The following is a 21,683-nucleotide window of genomic DNA, read 5'->3' as shown; positions in this document are numbered from 1 at the left end:
ATATCCAGAGTAAGTCTCTATTCTAGTTAGGACAAAATGCTGCTCTTTCCATGATGGAAGTTATTCAATTTAATCAACCTGCCACCAGGTATCTGGTTGAACACCCCTCGGGGAATGCTGTTATACTGGGGGTTCAGTGTTTCTCTGGTGCTGGCAGAATGAGCACACAGCAGTGGCCAGTCAGGTGAGCCCTAGTGAGTGGAAGTCCATGTTGCTGAGCTTATGCATAAAGTCCATCTTTTTCACCATGACCACTTTGGGTATTAACGGGGATGGCTGGGGAAAGAAACTGTTATCCACAGAATAGAACATCTTATCCACTCAATTATTAAAATCCTCCACTGAGATCACCCTTTAGTGAGTATTTATACAGGACACAAATATCTTCAAAAATTTCTCAGAGTGGTCTATCCACACATCTCTTCCCCAGATTTCATTGTCACCAAATTTCCAAACATGTTCCTTTCATCATTATCCTACATCCTTAGTATCCATTCCCATACTTATTCCCTGGAATTTTGTCTGTATAAATTAGAAAATCAAGTAGTTCTTTTGGAGTGTAGCACACCTCCACAGGCTCAGAAATAAAGAGGGGTGGTGGGCATGGTTTCTGAGGAGAATCAGCATTGTTCTGCATGGTAACTGCTTCAGGAGAGGTCTTCATGGTTTCTTCAGGCAGTGCAGGGTTAATCTCCTCAGGTGGAGGTGGAAATGCTGAAGCCACTGTGTAGGGATGCCACTTCCGTTGGTAAAGACTCTGAACTTAGGAGCTCAATGTCTCCAGCTTCATAGGAGTCTTCCCACATGTCCCCATGCCAATTTATAGAATCCTATTCTTTCCCAATTAATGCTGTCATTGTAAGTCATTTACCTTAAGTCATTTCACACTTCTTGCATTTTATTATAATCAGCCAGAAGGAGCCAAGCTACACCCTCAATTTCATTGCTCAGAAGTTCTACTTTCCACAAAAGACTAAAACACAAACACAATTTAACAAAGTTCTTTGCCACTTTATAAAAAGAATGACCTTTCCTTCAGTTTCCATTAACATGTTCCTCATTTCCACATCAGACTGGTCTTTACTGCCATTCATAATTACTTATCCTCTAAGAAGATTGAAGTTTTTTTCTTCAGCTCTCCTCTTCTCTGAGATTTCACCAGAATGAGCCTTAACATTCATATTTTTTGCATGCATGTAAAAAGTTTTTCAGCCTTTATCCACTCACTATTCAGCTCCAAAGCTGCTTCCTCATTTTTAGATATTTGTTACATTAGCACCCCACTTCTGGTACCAATTTGTCTTAATCAGCTCTATATCACAGTACCATAGACTGGGTGGCTTATAGACAAATTTATTTCTCACAAGGTTAGAGGCTGAAAGTCTGACGTTAAGGTGCCAGAGTGGTCAGTTTCTGGTGAGAAACACCTTCCAGATTAAAGACTGCCATTTTCTTGTTATATACTCACATGGCAGAAGAGGGTGAGAGAACGCTCTGCAGTCCCTTTTATAAGGGCACTAATCCCATTCAGGAGGGCTCCACCCTCATGACCTAGTTACCTCTGAGAGGCCCCATCTCCTAATACCATCACATTGGGGGTTAGGATGCCAACACATGAACTTTGAGGAGACACATTCACTCCATTGCAAGGCCTAAATGGTATTACTGGAAAATTCTACCAAACACTTGAAGAATAATTAACACCAATTCTACACTACCTTTTCCAGTAATCAAAAGGAGGCAACACTTCCAAACTCATGTTATGAGACCACCATCAATCTGACACCAAAATGAGACAAAAGAATACAACAAAACTGTAGACTTTCATGAATATAGATGCAAAAATCCTCAACAAATTAGTAAGTCACAGCAAACCCACTAAAATATATATTTTCAAGTATACACTACAAATGGAGTTTATCCCAGTGATGCAAAGCTTAGTCAATATTTGAAAATCCATAAAGGTAATCCATCATATTAAGTGTATTTAAAAAATCACATCATACTCATTGTATCAACTGATGCATATTTTAAGTAGAATTTCAAGGAAATAGAGAGGGTTCATGACAGTTTTTATAGGTAGCAAAGGGTTCTCAAAGTTATAAAGGGCCTGAGAGCTCAGGGAGGAAAAATCAAACGTATGGTGCTGTCATGAAAATGCAGCCTCAACGTAAAGATGAAGCCAACTTTCATCCTTTCTGTGAAACAGCAGGGCTTCTAAGAATTTTAAAGTCATTTTTCCACAGTAGCCTCACAGGGTACCCAATACAGAGAACAGCCCATTGACCTTCTGTCTAATTACATGAACCCTAATAAAATAAAGATAATAGAAAATACAGTGTTTAAGAGAACGGTACTCCTTGAAGTGCCGCAAGCTTGAATTTAATGGGACAGAAACATTACAAAGTGAAAAAGGGCCTTTGGATCTTTAAACATCCACAGGCTAAAAACAGTCTGAGAAAACTACTCAGCTGTACACATGGGCTACATTTTACGGAGAGAAGGAAAAAAAATAATCCAGCATGAGTCAGGGTAGAACCGAGGAGACCTCAGTATGTAAACATGCTACTTAGGAGCAGACACACATTTAAATTGGGTCTGTATTATGCAGTAATACAACCCACTGAATATTCCAGCTTCCCGCCACAGCAGAGAAACTGAGATGTTATATTCTTTCTTCAGAACGAAGTATTCAAAACCTCATGTATACTTTACATGTATAAAACACCATTTTAATTTATACTAGCCACAATTCAGGTTCTCAAGAGCTCTACATGTTGCTCCCATCTACCTTATTAGACAATATGATATTAATTCCATTAATTTCAATAAATTGTTGTAACTGCTCTTTTTACTCTTTAAATATATGAAGTAATATGGGACAAGCACTACACAGATGTAGCAATAGGTGAACTAGATAAAATCTGGATTTTCAACCTTAATTTCCCAAATACATTATAGCACACTTAATATCCCTGTGTGCAGAGCTTTGGCAAAGTCCATATGTTCTGATATGCAGCCATTTATAAAAACCATTCACTTCAAGCTGGTTGTAATTTCATATTTTATCTTTAAGAAAACATTATGGAAAATGTCAAATACATGAAAACAGCAAAAACAAAATAAACAAGCAAAAACCATGTACCCAAGGCTTATCTTACCATGATTCTGATGAACAAGTTATCCATCCACACTTCTTTTACACGAGCATTTTAAAGGTAGTTCTAGACATACCATCTTATGTGTATAAACTTCCTAATTCACCTCTAAGACACTTTTACATAAACACAATGCTATTATCACATCTTACAAGAACATAGATTCTTAATATTATCTAATACTGTCAATATTCCCATTTCCCCAATTGTTATAAAAACGTCTTATGTTTGTTCAATTTGTGGTCTAAAAAACCACTCATTCATTGCATTTGATTGATATATCTCTTCAAACTCTTTTAATATCTAAGAGTTCCATCTCCCCTTTTTCCAGTGCCATTTTATTGGTTGAGAAATTAGGTCATTATTCTTGTAGAATTACCCATAATTTAGATTTGTCTGCTTCTTGTTGTGCCACGTAATTTGTTCCTGTTTACTGCATTTTCTCCAAACTGGGAGTTAGATCTTGATAGATAATTAGGTTCAGGTTCAATATTTTTAGGCAATGTTGTCTTATTGTATCTTTTTAGGAGGCACAAAATGTTTTGTCTTATTTTTTATGAGATTAAAATTAATCAGTGGGTTCAGATGTTGTCAACCTGATCTGTTCACTAAGAAGTTTGTATCAACCTCACCTAATGGTCTTAACAACTCTACAGAGAATCATGCCTAGATTCATTAGGTCATTATATGTTGGAAAATTCTCTAATAAAGAACTTTAACTCATCAACTTCTAGTTGCCTTGAAATGGAAGGAAATGCAGGCTAACTGACTTTTCTTTCCTTTTATCTATCAATTTCCAGAATGAGCTGGTGCCTTGGCAGCCTCCATAGGTATACTGTACAGATGAAAAAAGAAGTGATAATAGGTTAGGATCAAAAGCTTTTCCACATTCACTCCTTTAAGAGTTTCTCTGAAGAAGGAATTTCCTAAAGTTTAACATGATTTGAGTGGTGACGAAAGATTTCTATGTATTAAGTTAACATGTTCTTTTAAATAAAATCTCTCATTTTAATTCTAAGCATGAAGCAAAAGGGATCCCTACAATCAAACACTTTTCCTCCAGAATCTATTTTCTAATGATCCTTAACACAAAATTCATGATGGATGGCTTTCTTATAATTATTTAGTTACATTATGAACTCGCTGATGGTAAGTAAGATGTGAATGTTGTCTAAATGCCTTCTTACATTCCTTACATTTGTATGGTTTCTCACCAGAATGAATTCTCTGATGTTGAGTAAGTGATGAATGAAGTCTAAAGGCCTTTCCACATTCCTTACAGTCATAGGGTTTCTCACCAGTATGAATACTCTGATGTTGAGTAAGTTGGGAGAGCAGTCTAAAAGTCTTCTCACATTCCTTACACTTGTAAGGTTTCTCACCAAAATGAATACTCTGATGTTGAGTAAGTTGTGAGAACAGTCTGAAGGCCTTCCCACACTCCTTACAATCATAAGGTTTCTCTCCAATATGAATGCCCTGATGGGAAATAAGCTCTGAGTAACGACGAAAGAACTTCTGACATTCCTTACATTCATAAGGTTTCTCACCAGTATGAATTCTCTGATGGAGAGTCAGATGGTAGGCACGACTAAAGGTCTTCCCACATTCCTTACAATCATAGGGTTTCTCACCAGTATGAGTTCTCTGATGAAGAGTAAGTTGCTGCCGCACTCTAAAAGCCTTCCCACATTCCTTACAGTCATAGGGTTTTTCACCAGTGTGAAGTTTGTGATGCACTCTAAGGCCTGTACTACACAGAAAGGCCTGCCCACATTCCTTACATTCATAGCTTTTCTCAGCAATATTAAGTCTTTGATGTCGACAAAGATGAGCATATTGTCTAAAGGTCTTCCCACATTCTTTACATTCGTAGGGTTTCTCGCCAGTATGAATCCTTTGATGAAGATTAAGTTGTCCTCGCACTTTAAAGGCCTTCCCACATTCCTTACAGTCATAGGGCTTCTCACCAACATGAGTTCTCTGATGTACACGAAGATCTGCAACACATGTAAAGATCTTTCCGCATCTTTTACATTCAAGGAGTTTGTCACAAACATGAATTCTCTGATGTCGACTAAGGTGGGCACACTGTCTAAAGGCTTTTCCACATTCTTTACATTCATAGGGTTTCTCACCAGTGTGAATCCTCTGATGGAAAGTAAGTTGTTGGCGTACTCTAAAGGCCTTCCCACAATCACCACATTCATAGGGTTTGTCTCTATTGTGAATTCTCTGGTTGAGGGTAAGAGATGTGTATTTTCTGTTCTGGGGTATTTTTTCAGAGGTGGTTTTTTTCACTTGCCTAAAATATGCCTCTTGAAGACCCTCTTGTCCCTCAAACATTTTATATTCACAATCTTCCCTGAAAAAGGAGTCTTCAAGGCCACAACTTCTAATTCTTTCCATTATCTCCCACTGAGATAAATTCATTTCACAAATATCCTTTACTTGTGATAACTTTTTAGTGTCGTATCTGGATTCCAAATCTGAAAGAAAGTAAGATAAGTATATGCTATTTTCTTATTCTAGAAAAAGTAAACAAATAAGCAAATAAAAACATTATAATAGGAAAAAATATAGAAAATACAGCCCAGATGAAGTAAAGTAAATGTGCTAAAAAGCTCTAAAATAATCACATAAATTTTTTAAAAGCTAAGAGGAATGGAGAAAATAAGTTAAAATCAGATTAATTTGGAAGCAGATCAAAGTTAGAGAAAGTTAGATAAAGAAAAGTTACATAAAGACGTTAGATAATGTTAGATAAAGAAGCTTTTACTGTATAGCACAAGGAATTATATTCAGTATCTTGTAACCTGTAATGAAAAAGAATATGAAAAGGATATATGTATGTTATTTGTGTGACTGAAACATTATGCTGTACACCAGAAATTGACACAACATTGTACGCTGACTATACTTCAATGAAAATAATTTTGAAAAAATTTTTAAAAAAAGAATAAAGTACAAAGACCTTATTATGAATAACATGACATTTGTTTACCAAAAGATATCATCTCAAGCCACTGTCCCCTTTGCCCCAGTCACAGTCACCTCCTTTCAGCTCCCAGAATATGTTACAATCTTTTCATTTCTTAGAGCTTTTTACTGGTTATTTAATCTCCCAGGTATGCTGACCTGGGTTCTCCAAATGGTTGGGTTCCTTTCATCTTTATGTATCATGATAAAAATCAGAAAAACTATCTGCGCTGACTTCATCTAATTTATATCATTTATTTTCTACCCCAGTAACATCTTCCTTGCTTCTGAACACTTTTCAACTTCTGTTGTTATATATTCCTTAATTTTCGTCTCTTTATTTTCTTACATTAAACTTCACCAAAGACAGATACAATCTTTCACTTATCACTGAATAACAAACCCAGTGTAGTAAACTGTTTATTAAATTCCCATAATTAGTTAACAGTAAAAATGTGTACGTTGCCTTGCCTCTAATCTTATACCTTATTAAATATTCTTTTTTATCACTTCCTATAGAAATGGGAAACAAAAGCACATCTAGGCTATCTCAATCAAATATGTAAATGGAAAATTTTCTTTACACCTGATCATCCTTCCAACTGCTATCTTTCTCTCTCCAATTACTCTACTTTCGTGTGCAGATATCTCCACTTCAGCTCATTTTCTGCTTTGCCTAGTTGAGTGAGCTCTGCTTTCACAATCAAGGTAGTGAAGGGATCTACTTATTTATCCCCATTTGAGTTTATCTACACACATTTATGTCACAAATACTCAACCTGTTTTGTTCCTTTATACTCTTTTCTATATTCTCCCTAAAGTCTTCATAGCCAGTGCCATTTGGGTACTTCCTACAAAGCATATTAGTAACTTTTCAGGCACAGCAGCAGGTTGATAAAATAGTAACCTGCTAATAAAATTCTAAGCAAAGATGTGCTTTTCTTGAAATTTCTGAAATAAGAGTTCAATACTTTTCAAAAAGGAAAAGGTATTCTTTAAAAGTCAACAATATAGCCCCCAATTTAAAAAAATCTACAACATAGCAACATCATTTTTAATATGCTCAAACTGAAAAGAATCCAAGTGTGCATCAACAGAAGAATGGCTACGTAAATGACAATACACTGATACAACACAGTAAGACCAGCGAGAAATAATAATCTACAAATATAGCAATATGGATCACCCGCACAAACATAATGGTGAGTAAACAAAACCAACCATAAAAGAATACATACTATATTATTTCATTTTTATAAAGTTCAAAAAGAGTAAAACTAATCTATGGACTTCTTAAAAGTCAGGCTAGCAGTTAACTTTGGCAGGGAGGAATGACTGGAAAAAGTTAGGAGGGAGCTGACATCCTAGTAAAGATCTATTTCTCAATCAGTGTGCTGATTAGACGGGTGTAATCACTTTGTGAAAATTCAGTGAGCTGCACATTATGATTTCTGTATTTTTCTGTATCTGTTTATACTTCATTAAGTTTATTTCAAAAAGGATATAGTAAGAAGACGTTAAAAGGCAACAATTCAAATAGTGTGGATAATTTGTGAACAGAGACAAATCAATGGGACAGAAAATACTACGAAATCTGTGTCTTCCTCCTTCCCTCTCTCCTCCGTCTGTCCCTTCCTCTCTTCCTTACTTCCTCTCTTTCCTGGTCTCTCCCTCCCCTCTGTCTCTCTCTCTCTCTTCCTGTCTATCTCCATCTCCTCATTCAAGAAAGAAATGTAAAGCTATGGCAATTTTATAAACATTTTTGGGAAAAAATAATTTAAGCCCTCATTAAGACAAATCAGACATAAATGATATATAAAATGGAAGGTAATTAGCTAGTCATAACAGTATAAATAAGTAGGCAGCTTACAAAGGTATGACAACTATTATTAAGGTGTTAATTTCAAAGATTTACTTGCAAATTAAAAATTAAAAACCAGTGATGTAAAGGAAAGCTGTAGTCAAAATCAAAATCAGAGGCCCAAACATTTGTAAGAAAAATGAGAAAGCATACACAGCATAAAAGCCCATACAAACTGGTATAAGAAACACTGAACAATAGAAAAAGTAATGAAACAAAAGAAGTGAGCATTGAACAAAAGTATAAACAAACTTAGGGCAAAATGTCCAAATTCACTCATAAAAAATAAAGTGCAACAAGTTATAAAACTTATCCCATAAAATTTGAAGATTTTAATTTAAAGAACAAACAAAACATTCCAGGTGTTTAAAAAAAAGGCGGGGGGAGGGGGTTAGCTCAAGTGGTAGAGAGCATGCTTGACATGCATGAGGTCCCAGGTTCCAGCCCCAGCACCTCCTCCAAATAGAAATAAATGAATAAAGCTAATTACCACCCCCACCCCACCCCCCAAATTCCCAGTGTTGATACAGTGAAACTGAGACTCTTCTATACGGCTTCCCACCTAAACAACATGCCAGATTAAGACCTTGGCATACAAAGTGGGTATATATACCCTGTATAGCTCAAGTGGTAGAGCACATGCTTAGCATGCACAAGGTCCTGGGTTCAATCCTCAGCACTCTAAAAATAAATAAACCTAATTACCTCCCCCAAGTCAAAAAGAAAAAAAAAAACCTTGGCATATTGAACATTCCCATTTAGGAGACTACTCTATAGTACAGCTGACCCTTGAACATGAGGATTAGAGGAGCCAATACCCTCTCCCCAATACTGAAAATCCACGTGTAACTTTCCAGTTGGCCCTCCATATCTGCAGTTCTGCATCCAGAGATTCAGTCAACTTCGGATCATGTAGAACTGTAGTATGTATTTATTTTTTAAAACCCATGTATAAATGGACCCACAGTTTAAACCCATGTTGTTCAAGGGTCAACTGTATAAACAAGTGAACTGTAATCTTATGATTTGTGTAAAAAGTCAGCCATGGTTGTTCCCAGATTTGTTTATGACAGTTCTTTTCCCTCCAAGACAACCATTTCTATTTATGAAAACTAAGTTCAATGCTTTGGAAGTTCTGGCTATACATGCACATTGCACTGTTGTCAAAGGCATGAGTGAGATACTAGTAAAGATTGATGGGAAACATAAAAATTCATGAAGGATTCTGCAAGTAGACTCCTTTATCTAGGTTCTTGGTCTACTTTAAATAAAAAGAAACTGAAATAACAGCTAAGCAATATACATGTGATTTAATCAAGAAACACTGGCTAGACCTACTCTAAAACAAAAGGCCACACTAAACACCAAAAGATTGGCCTAGGTAGGAAATTTTAATGTTCTAACTTTAAAGATTGTCTCTTAATGTATGATACTAGCTGTATTCTATTGAACCAAAGCTTTATGCTAATGTGAATAATGCTAATAAGAAGAATAATACTAACGTAAATTAGCCCATCTCAGAGCAATGTAAAAGGAGAAATGTTATTTCCATTTTCAGGATATCGGCTTCACTTAAAAAGAAAATAAGGAGCAAATTACCTGGTCACAAAGTTAATCTGTTTCCTAAGATATCATACCTTCGATATACAAGATGATATGGATACAGAGTATTTATGACAGAGGCAGTTTAGTCACATTAACACCAGGGTTAATGTATCAAAAGATCTGTTAAGTGTTAAAACTCTATCACACAGAATTACACTCGTGTGAATCAAAACTGATCAAATACCGAATAGTCCATACTGAATTCCAAATAATTCTCACATTCTACTGATAATTTTACTGCTTACTTTCATCAAGGAATCAGAACAACTGAAAGAAAAATGTTATTCTCCCCTCAGTATGTTATCCAACCAACCTTATCATATGCATTGGTTTTCTTTCATATATTGGCTCCTAGTCCTTCCCTTTTACTGAAGGTCATTGCTTTCAAACTATCCTCTCTCTCTACTCCATCAATCTTAATCTTCCTCTTTGAAATCATTCCCTTCAGCCTACAAATATATTCTAATACCTCACATCTTAAGATACTTTCCCTGTACCCCATGTGTCTGCTTTTATTCCTCCAAAAAGTTATATAAATTTTTCACCAATGTCTCATCTCTTTCTTTTCCTTGTCTCCTAATTACTTTAAAAGAAAACAAAATTTTATTACAGAGCATTTCTAACATGCACAAAAGTAGAAGAGTAATAATAAATGTCCATGTATCTATGAACCAGCCTCAATGACCATCAACCAAGCCCAATGCTGGCCTCTGCAGACCCTAATCCACTCTCCTCACAGTTTTTGAAGCAAATCCCATATATTATTTTTTGTAATCACTTCAGTATTTATCTCTAAAAGTATTTAAAAGTTAACCATAATACCATTATCCAGACCTGAAAAAAATGAACAGTAATTCTTCAAGAATATCAAAAATCAGTGTTCACACTTCCAGCTATCTCACACATAAAATTTTAAACAATTTAAAAACCATAATAATTGATCTAAACAAAGTCTATAATGTACAAGTGGTAGACATGTCTTCTACATGTCTAAAACCTATAGAGTCTCCTACTATTTTTTGACTTCCACCTTATAATTTGTTGAATAACTGTTTTTGACCATATAGCATTTTTCATACTCTGAATTTTGCTGACTACATTTCTAAGGTATAGTAGAACATGTTCCTCTTTCTCCAGTAAACTGGTAGTTGGCTTTAGAAGCCCCATTAGACTTAGGCCCAATTTTGTTGGCAGTTACCTCCTACTGTATGTCTGATCGTCTCTATTTCTGTGATGCTATCTGCATTGATGTTCAGTGCCTAGATCCAGTAGCTTACTGTGGGTTCCAAAATGGTAATCCTCTGTATCATTCTTCATTTATTCACTGAATACTTTTATTAAGAAAAATACCACCCCATCTACTACCTATTGGGACAGTTCTTACAAGGAAGGCGGGATAAACGCTTCCTTTGCTTTAAATGTATGCTTTCCAAATAAGTTAGTTCTCTAGTAGTTTCCAACGGTGAACAATCTACTGTTAGCATCATTATGAATTTACAGAATTAAGAATGTTTTATGTGCTGCAATACATTGCAGTTATGTATATATGTGCTCAAATTATTCCATCTTTGACACACTGGAGCCTCTTCCACCTAGTTCCTCTTCCCTGACCACCCTATCTAAAATTACCCCATTCACCCATCATAATCCTCCATATTCTTATCCTACTCACTTTTCTTCATAATACTTAAATCACTTCACGATACTTAGTAATCCATTCATTTATTTGTTACTATTTGTTTGTTGTATGATTTCCCTACTACAGTGTAAACTCCATGAGAAGAGGGCGAAGAAGAAATAAATACACAAAAGGCAAAATACAAAAGATGAGCTAGAAAGGAATTAGATTCAAAGTACAGGTAAAATGTGGTCATTGGGGAAGAAAGCCTTCCCTCATGGAAATGAGAAGGAAACACAAGATTGAAGAAACAAGTGATAAGTGGAAGTACAGATGAAATTTCTTTGGTGTTTCCTGGCAAGATCTAAGTTTTCTTCCCAAGTTTCAGGTCTTTCCTCTAAAACCAACATCTCAGGGGTGTGTTCCCTTCCCAGCAGCAGGGACATGCCATGTCATAACAGCTTACCTTGCCCTGATTAGCACTTACTCACCTAGGCTCCATCTTCTTTTCTCATCCCTCACAACCTTCCAGGGTTCTTTCCCTTGCTCTAATAGAGTGATCACATCTGGCTTAGAAATGGAACAACCGCCTTGAAAAAACATAATAGAAAATAATAAAGGAAGGATATACTTGACCAAGCCTTCAGAAGAGTAATAGGACTGAAAAACATTCACATTAAAGTGGCTTCAGGATCACAAGGACTCACAAGAACAGGGAGGTAAGAATATTGTCTTATTTTAATTGCCAACTCATACAGGCTCTGTCTCTTGAGGAAGTAATCATTGAGAGCACTGATTTAAACCCTGCCTCTCTGTCACCTGAGTCACTATGGCCTTAGTTCTCTCAGTGGGAAGAAAGGAAAAATAATGTATACCCATAGGATTGTTGAGGTTTGACTTAAACAAAGCGCTTGGATGAGTGCCAGGTACACGGTACGCACTATACATGTTTACTGGGTACAATTTTTGCTTTTTATATTTTGCTAAGAGGAAAATAATTAGTTTGTCAGTATATTCATCCAGTGTTAAATGCAAAGTTCATATATTTTAAACTCGTAATCATAAATCAATTAAAAAATAATATATCTGTTCTATTAAACTGAATGTGTCCATTTGAGTTTTAACAAACTGTTGATTTATCACAGTAACATATACACTGAATAAGCTCTGTCTTTCTACTCACATTGAAGGTTAAGTTAATAGATAATAGACCATCCATAGCAGAATGAAACCAGATTTCTTTGAAAATGGTTTTGTCTGAGTGTGAAAGAATTTATATCAAACTGTCATTAAAGAGAAGCAATTACAGAAAAGGCAAAGGAAAATGTAAAGCTCACTGAATTTTGGGGGAAATTAAAAGTGCTATTTAATAGTTTAGTAGCTGAAGATGCCTATTCCCAAACTATATAACAGATACTCAGCTAGTTTTTAGAAAGATAACCCTGAAATTTAGTTGTGTGAATTTATAAATTATTTGACACAGATAAACTTACCCAGTGACACGAAGTTGCTATAGTTCTCTAATATCACATCTCTGTACAAATTCCTCTGATTTGAGTTCAGGCATTCCCACTCTTCCTGGGAGAAGTCTACAGTCACATCTCTGAACATCACCAAATCCTGAAATGACAGACCCACAAATTATTTGTAAAATTATTTCTGAAAAGGCCAATATTTAGGCTCTGCATACCCTTCCCCTTTTCCTTCTTTTTTTAAACAATTCTTTCAAAAAGTAATTAATTCACAGGCTGTACAGAAACAGACCATAGGTTGAGTATGGCTCACAAGCTGTAGTTTGCCCCCCACTGCTATAGACAAAACTTCCTATATACTATAGGATACCTAATTTTACTTATTTCCAGATATGTTTGGGGAATTTGAGTTTCACTAAATCGTTAACAATATTTTCTTAGGCCATTCTCCCAAAGCAAAAGAAACAAAAGCAAAAATAAACAAACAGGACCTAATCAAACTTAAAAGCTTTTGCACAGCAAAGGAAACCATCAACAGAACGAAGATAGCCTACAGATGGGAGAAAATATCTGCAAATGATGCAGCCAACAAGAGATTAATATCCAAAATATACAAACAGCTCATACAACTCAATACCGAAGAAATAAACAATCCAATCAAAAACTGGGCAGAAGATCTAAATACACATTTCTCCAAAGAGGATACACAGATGGCTAACAAGCACATGAAAAGATGCTCAACATCACTAATTATTAGAGATGTGCAAATCAAAACTACAATGCAGCATCACCTCCCACCAGCGAGAATGGCTATCTTCAAAAAGTCTACAAATCATAAGTGCTGGAGAGGGTGTAGAGAACAGGGAACCCTCCTACACAGTTGGTGGGAATGTAAATTGGTGCAGCTGCTATGGAAACCAGTATGGAGGTTCCTTAAAAAACTAAAAATAGAGCTACCATATGTACCAGAAATCCCACTCCTGGATATATTTCTGGAGAAAATGAAAACTCGAATAATCGAAAAGATACATGCACCCCAATGTTCACAGCAGCACTACTTACAATAGCCAAGACAGAGGAACAACTCAAGTCGCCATCACAGGAGACTGGCTTAAGATGTGGTAATATATATACAAAGGAATATTATTCAGTCATAAAAGACTGAAATATTAACATTTGCAGCAACATAGATGGATCTAGAGAATATCATACTAAGTGAAGTAAGTCAGAGAAAGACAAATCCAATATGATGTCACTAGTATGTGGAATCTAAAAAAATAATACAAATGAATCTATACACAAAACAGAAACAAACTCACAGACATAGAAAATGAACTTATGGTTACAGGGTGGGGGGAAAGGGGTGGGAAGGGATAAATTGGGAGTTCGAGATTTGCAGATACTAATATATATAAAATAGATAAATAACAAGTTCATATTGTATAGCACAGGGAACTATATTCAATATCTTGTAGTAACTTACAGTGAAAAAGAGTATGAAAACAAATATATGTATGTTCATGTATGACTGAAGCATTATGCTGTACACCAGAAATTGACACATTGTAAACTGACTATACTTCAATAAAAAAAAGTATACCAAAAAAAAGAAAAAAGAAAAGGAAACAAAAGGGACTAAAGTTATTAAAGGGAGAGGGAAGGAGGGACAAATTACAAATATTAACAGATTAGGATTAACAGATACAAATTACTGTACATAAAATAGATAAGTAGCAAGGATATACTATATAGCACAAGAAGTTATATTCAAAATCTTGTAGCAAAAAAAAAAATCTTGTAGTAACCTATAATGGAATATAATTTGAAAAAAAACTGAATCACTTTGTTGTACACCTGAAACTAACACAATAACATAAAGGAGAAAAAAAAAGAACTCCATAATTAATTGAAATAGTGTTCGTAACACTACTGCTTGCATGGGCCTAAAAACATTCTCAATAAATGTGATTTACTCTAACCTCTGTTCCTTTAAGGATTAGAAAAAAAATTAAAGATGGAATTTTTTCCCCAAATGAACCACAAAATCTGTTTTTAAAAAGTAGAGTTTGCATAAAATTAAAAAATTCTTCCAAGCTCATCACTATTTGTATCATTAGCATTTTCCCTTATAACAAATCCTTCTTAATATTTAAACTTACAAAATAGTCCATTGCATAGATATGTTGGACTTAATAATGACAATATTTACATATTTCTATACTTTAAAACGTATTAAATTATATTGACAATTTACACAAAATTTCTAAAGCCGTAATGTACGATATGCTACCTGAGACACCTGTGGTTACTAACCACTTGAATTGTGGCTAGTACAAATTTAGATGTGCTGTAAATATAAAATACACGCCAAATATTGAAGATTTTAGAAAGAAAAAAGAATGTAAAAATCTCAATAATTTTTATATTGATTACATTTTGAAATAATATTTTGGCTATATTGGGTTAAATAAAACATTAAAATTAATTGCACGTTTCTTTTTACTTTTCAAAATGTGACTATTAAAATGTTTAAGATTATCCATGTGCCTTGCATATTATTCTGTACTTTTTATGAGACTGACATGAGGCCTACTGTGATAAGAAGACATTAATTTTATATTTTTAATAGTGGACAGTGCTGTTCTAAAATGTTTTCTGGTCCTGAGAGCCTAATATCAGTCATTTCCCTCTAGAGACTTCATTTCCGCTTTATCTCTGCTCTAGGCAAAGACTAACACACAGGAGACATTGAATAATTTGGTCAATTCACATATGGACATGGATGGAGAAGAGGATGCACAGGAGGGGCCAGGCTGTCTGGCTCTGTCCTTCACTAGAATGGGAGCAACTAGGAAGAAGCTATGGGACAGGGTTCTGTTAGGAAGTTTCAGGATAACTAATGAGAATGTTCACATAACCTGAAAAAAAATTATAGCATTTTAAATACAGAGAAACATCAACTCACATGTGCCATGATTTCAGAGTTGCAAGAACTGTCAGTTTTCCTCAAGGGTCATTTACTGGAGTAGCAGAGTCCACAGAAGCCAGAGCTGGGGGAAGAGCATGAAGTCATGAGGACAAAATTATCTAAGAGTCCCCAGATTTTAAAAACCACACCACTTCTCCATTCCTACATGCAACACCCCTCCACCCCGTAACACACAGACAAGTTATGAAGAGGTAAGAGGTAGTTTAGACAAATACATGTCCTTCCCCAAACCACAAGAAAATCATTGCACAAGGATAGACACAGAGCAGACTCTCCTACACGGAAACACATGTCCAGACATCTAGCAGACATTTTAGCCGCCCACCACAGGGAGGCTGATCTGGCCCTAAGAGGCTATCCAGATCTGTCCTGTGCGGATCCATCTCCCCCAATTCCCACCTTTCCAACTGAGAAGTGGTTATACCATCTAAACCAGAACTTCCTTGAGACACAAGAATCTGGCTTGCCTCCCTAACCCTGAACATAGGAAATAGTATAGACAAGAATTTCCCAAACATTGCCACACACTGGAATCATCAGCAGATCTTTAAGATATTCTGATGCCTAAAATCCCCCAAACATTCTGATTTAATTAGCATACAGCATGACCCAGGAATCAGGATTTTTAAACCTCCCCCCAGGTGATCGTAACGGGCAAGTCTGGTAATCAAACTTTTGTATCCATCAGAATCACACCTGGAAGGCTTATTACAATTCAGTTTGCAGGGCCCTACTCCTAAAGTTTGGCATTTACTAGGTTTGGGGTTGGGCTTGAGAATTTGCTTTTTGAAAATGTTCTCAGGTGATGCTGATGCTGCTGGTCCAAATGCGACAATTGGAGAACCACCTGCACAGACCATGCCTAGCAGTCTTTATAATAGCAAAACTGTGCTTGTACACTGGGACCCCTTCCTCCAGGCTGAACTATCCTTCCCAGAATCCTCAGAGCTCACTGTTCATCATTTTCTAGTTAAGAATCATCAATACTGCCTACATGGCCTCATTTACCAACCCAATTCTCTTGGTATCCGGGCTTGGGAAAGGTCAATTTGTAAAACCTGAGCACGGATAATTCTCTAGAAAGTAGGAATAACCCACTAGTTAAAACTCACTAGTAACTAAGGAGATACATTTAAAGAAATTGGATTAGCAGATTTAAAAAACTGATGATACCTCATATTACTAAGGCTGTGGGGAAATGGACACTCCGGGTATGATGCAGAAAGAATGAAATGATTTGTGGAAAATGTTTATAATAGGACAAATAAAGTCAGAAAGAATCTAAATATCCTTTAACAAGGTTAAATAAATTATCATGCATTCAAACAACAGAAAACACTCACTAAAAATAAAGGTAAAATTCTTATTTGATGTCATGGAAAGATGGTCACTACATATTGCTGGGAGGAAAACATAGGTTAGAACATAGTATTGTAATGAGATTCTGTTTTTGGCAGGAAAACTACATAGACATATATATGCATGTGCATAAAAGAGTCTGAATGGGCTTGGAATAAAGTTTTATTGTGTTACCGCTACTGGATGGTATCCCAGGTGTTCTTTAGTTTGATCTTCTCTGGCGTCTCCTAATTTTTTAATCAAAAACTTATATGTATCACTTACACCTGCACATAAATTAAAAACAGCTCTGCAAGGAATACCACAAAAAGCCCCAACAATTCCATCCCTGCTATCTTTTCCCCTGTCCTCCAAATCAAGAGGCAATAATTTTCACTTCTTTTAGCTATTCCTTTTGGTATTTTAACACCATATATTCAAATAACATGCTAATATTGCTACTTCTGAATTTTCAGTTGCAATCATTATCTAGTGACTTCCTACTATGGAAGGCATAGTTTTAGCTAACTTTTATCCACCCATCTTCCACCTCACATGTACATAGTTGCATCTCCCTATCCTTCCAATGTGGTTTTGTTCTACTTCAGGGTAAACAGATATTCAGTTTGTATTATTATGACTAGGTAAATACCATTACCAACTGAGTTATATAGTATAATCACATTATTTTGCCTTCCTTGCTCAGGTCTACTTCTATGAGGTTAAAATAATTGTTTTTTGAGAGGGGAGGGTATAGCTCACTCATAGAGCACGTGCTTAGCATGCACAAAGTCCTGGGCTCAATCCCCAGTACCTCCATTAATAAACAAGAAAACAAACCTAATTCCCCACCCCCAACTTTTTTTTAATTGTTTTTTTTTTAGATTTTTAACCGATTAAAATTAAATAGATCAACAGATGGGGGAGAAAAATATTTTAATATTTCTTCTGAGATTTTAAAACTCATTTTAAATTATAATTAAATCTGTCAATTTAATTGCCATTTCTATCTAAAGAATTATAAATACTTGGAAGATTTGTAAAACCAAAAGGGGATCACTGGGACTTCACCTTTCTCCATACATCCATGAGAGTATTACAAAATCAAGAGTACTGAATTCCTCTCTTAAATTAAGAACTAGAGGTCTTGGTTTCTTTCAAATTTTCAGTTATTCCTATCCTATTCTGAAATAAAGCCATATATAAAACCACAAATGCTGTAAAAATATTTTGAGAAAATATGCTCTAAATATTAATAGTGATTATTTCTGGATGTTGGGACTATAAATAATTTTAATTTTCTTCTCTTTTGGGTTCCTCGGTTACTAAATATGTCACAAGCCTGCATTAACTCCATCGTCAGAAATATGTTTTTACAAAAGCTATTCCCATGAAAAAGAATTTTTTAATGAGTTGGGGAGATAGGGTACCTTACAGTTATTAAGAAAATAGGCCTGCACAAGTGGTAACAACGGGGAAGTCAATGTGACTGAAAAAATAATTCTTACCAATTCTTGAATATTGTATTTCATTAATACCCAGAGATCACAATGCTGGTTCATGATATTTCCAAAGTGATTAAGAGACAGTATGCACAGCAGAAAGAAAAAAAATGCTTATTTCACAGCAGCTCCTCAATAACTTGCGTTAATCCCTCCTGCACTCCAATGAATAACCAATTATTAAATTCTTGCAAAATATCTTATTAATCCTTACCTTAGTGTTCAGGATACATATGTAACAATTTCTTAAATTTTTTTATTGAGAACAAAAAATACTTCTCAACATTACATTATATACTTTTTTCTTATGACTCTTTATAAACATAATCTTTATTATCGCATAACATTCCATCACATGGCTAGAGTATGAGTTACTCAACCATTTCCAAATTGCTAGATACTAATTTTTTAAGATTATCCTGAAAGTCACTCCCAGTTATTCCAGACTTGGATTCTAGATCAGTGAGAATCAATCCTGTTGGGTCTTAAACAACTGATCATATCATGAAATGATAGACTTCCTCCCCCAAACTACCCACTGATAAATATACACAATACTTCTGTATATATCTTGAGATTTTTCTTGTCCTGAAAACCCATGGACAGAGTCCAAAGATTTTATGTTAAGAATCCGTATTCTGATCCACTTAAGCATCTGATTCATCTTCCTGCTTGCAAGCATCCATAATTAACTCCATATTTTCATTATTCTTGGGAACACAGTGAGTTAACAGGGAATGACTAAGAATCATCATTAATAGCAAGAGTTAATATTAATTAAGCACTCTTCCAATGTGCCAGGTAATCGTCTAAGGGCTTTAACAAATATTAAGGTAATCTTCAAAACAACCCTGTAAAGTATATACTATTATAATTCCGATTTTACATATGAAGAAAGTGCAGCACAGAAAGACTGCCCAAACTCACTCAGATTTAAGTGGAGTCAAGATTCAAATCCCCTTAATTTAGGTTCAAAATTCTTAACCACAACATACACCCCTCTCAGTCTATCCAAAGACATACCCTAAATAAACTCATGATCTGTATATTACAAATTTTCAGTTATAAGATAAATAAGTTCCGAAGACCTAATATACAGCATGGTTAGTATAGATGATAAATAATAATAATAATAATAATAATAAATTATATACTTGAAATTTCTGGAGAGTATACCTTAAGTATTCTTGTCAAGGGAGGTGATGGATACGTTAATTAGTCGATGTGGTAAGCATTCCATTACACAATGTATACCAGTATCAAAATGTTCAATTGTCAAAAATAAACAAAATAAACTCATGCTGCCAAACCTCTAGCCACATTGGACTGGTCCCCCAAATTTCCACCAATGAATTCCCTTGGGGAAAAAAAAAAATCCCCATTCATACTCTGGCGTAATTAAAGCTGCCTAAAACCTTTAACAACTCCTTAACAAGTCACAGCCGAAAACAAAGCATGAACATTAACCTCCAACAAGGCCATTTCCACCGTTAGAATCCTTAGGAAAAACTGATCACAGAGCAACTGAATCTATAGCACATGGTTAACCGTAGAACTGCATTAAGTGGGCACTAGAAAGTGGAATCTATAAATAAGGGAGGAAAATCCTAAGGCCCAAATCAATAAATAGATCATTCCTTAGGCCAGACATTCCAAAGGAAGAAATTAAAAAAAAAAAATCTCGGGTCCGAAAATCAAAGCATTTCACAGAAACAAAGAAGCAGCACAAACTCACAAAGAACCTGGCTTTTGGAGGCGCAGCGGCGATTCGTTTCACTTCTTACACCTTCTGTGGAGACCGGCAGGGCTGAGGAAGGAAACAGGGTTCATTACAACGCAGGCTTTTCGTGACTCCGTCAAAACCCACCCTCCACGCCCCTTTGACTCTCTACCCACCACCTGCAGCCACAAATGGAAACGAGGAGGCGGGGATACGGGCCGCGGTCACCCGTGTCCGGGTCTGCAGCTCTGCGTACGCGGTAATTCGGACACCACAACCGCCCACCCCCGGGGCGGCCCACCGCGTCTCTGCAGGAGACTTTCGTTCCGAGGCTCCACCTATGACTTCCCCCTTAGGCCTTTTCTCCAAGGCCGGGCCTCAGCGGCTGAGGCCAGGAAGGTGGTACGCCGGACCTCAGCGTCTCGCATTACAGAATAGGCCGGGGCGGCGCCCAGTTACGGCCGCACGAGCTTAATCCCCGCGCCACCCGGGCTCAGAACTGCAGGCCCTCACTCCGGACCAAACGCCTAGTGACCTGGGACAGAAGACTCACCCTCGACCTGGTCCGCAAAACCTGGCCCGACCCGCGCTCGATTCCTTCAAAAGAGCAGCGGCCACCACGGAGCTTCCCTCACAGCCCTCAATCTCCAGGCTCCAAGGACCCCCGGCGCTAAGTGTAAGCCGCCGAAATTCCGCAGAGTGCCTTTTAGGTCCCAAGTGCGCAGGCGCGCACGGGGAGGTTGGGGGGGAGGGGCAAGTCCCTCGGCTCCTCAGGAAGGGCTTGGAGACGCGAAGGGGAGCTAGAGCCCCGCGGGACGGGGCGGGCAGAGAAGCAACGCTCCCTAGCAGGCCGGATCCTCGCCTGTAAAGGTGGCCCCCTGACTAATTGGCGCTATGGAGGATAATCCAGGCTGCTCCTCTGTTGGAATTGTAATCCAAAATCAGACAAGCTATAGACACCAGCTTTTCTCATTTGGGTTCTTGGCTCCGCAACCGGCGTAAGCTCGGAGCACCGATCCCCTCCCCCAACCCAGCGCTCAGGGTCCTGGGAGGTATTGTTTCTGTCCCCAGTGCCCAAGCGCGCAGGTGGAGGGCGTAGAACCTGGGGTTCTCCAGCGAGCTGAAGAAAGGCTCTTGGGGCCACGCACCCTGAGGGCTGCGGGGTGGGAGTGTTGCAAGAAAATGGAGCCCGAGATCGTGCCCTAGGCTTCCGGCAAGTTTCTGGGGTGCACCCTGCTGAGTAAGGATCCTTAGCTTCCTGCAGGGAAGAATTCAAGAGTGAGCCATAGTAGAGTGAAAGTAGATTTATTCAGGGAGATACACACTCCACAGACAGAGTTTGGGCCACTTCAAAAGGAAAGAGGAAGAGAGAGAGGGGAAGCCCTGAGAGGGACTGGGTTGTTAGTTTTTATGGGCCGGGTAATTTCATATGCTAATAAGT

The 21,683-nt window shown here is 37.0% G+C and overlaps 1 protein-coding gene across 2 annotated transcripts; it reads right to left on the bottom strand.

The window, feature by feature from the left end:
- Positions 1 to 2,366: 2,366 nt before the first annotated feature.
- ZFP30 (ZFP30 zinc finger protein) lies at positions 2,367 to 21,171 on the bottom strand. 2 transcript variants are annotated; one of them, XM_032488027.1, is made up of 6 exons: positions 20,796 to 21,171; positions 20,265 to 20,329; positions 15,659 to 15,743; positions 12,715 to 12,841; positions 11,713 to 11,811; positions 2,367 to 5,647 (listed from the first exon to the last, which is right to left on the bottom strand). In XM_032488027.1, exons 3-6 carry the CDS (start codon positions 15,665 to 15,667, stop codon positions 4,278 to 4,280), a joined length of 1,605 nt encoding a protein of 534 aa, XP_032343918.1. In that variant the 5' UTR covers positions 15,668 to 15,743; positions 20,265 to 20,329; positions 20,796 to 21,171; the 3' UTR covers positions 2,367 to 4,277. The 2 variants fall into 2 exon arrangements, with proteins under 2 accessions (XP_032343918.1, XP_032343917.1); XM_032488026.1 differs by having other exon boundaries at positions 20,258 to 20,329; positions 20,796 to 21,169.
- Between the last annotated feature and the right edge of the window lie 512 nt (positions 21,172 to 21,683).

This window comes from Camelus ferus, chromosome 9 (assembly GCF_009834535.1).
Source record: "Camelus ferus isolate YT-003-E chromosome 9, BCGSAC_Cfer_1.0, whole genome shotgun sequence".
Classification (NCBI taxonomy): Eukaryota; Metazoa; Chordata; class Mammalia; order Artiodactyla; family Camelidae; genus Camelus; species Camelus ferus.
This window is presented reverse-complemented; position numbering and strand designations above follow the sequence as displayed.

Excerpts from the sequence above, each read along its gene's own strand:
- ZFP30 (XM_032488027.1), bottom strand. Across the intron at positions 11,812-12,714 it reads TAGCAACTTCGTGTCACTGG|GCGGTTGTTCCATTTCTAAG; the intron begins GTAAGTTTATCT and ends TGTTTTTTCAAG. Across the intron at positions 5,648-11,712 it reads GAAAAGAAGATGGAGCCTAG|ATTTGGAATCCAGATACGAC; the intron begins GTGAGTAAGTGC and ends ACTTTCTTTCAG.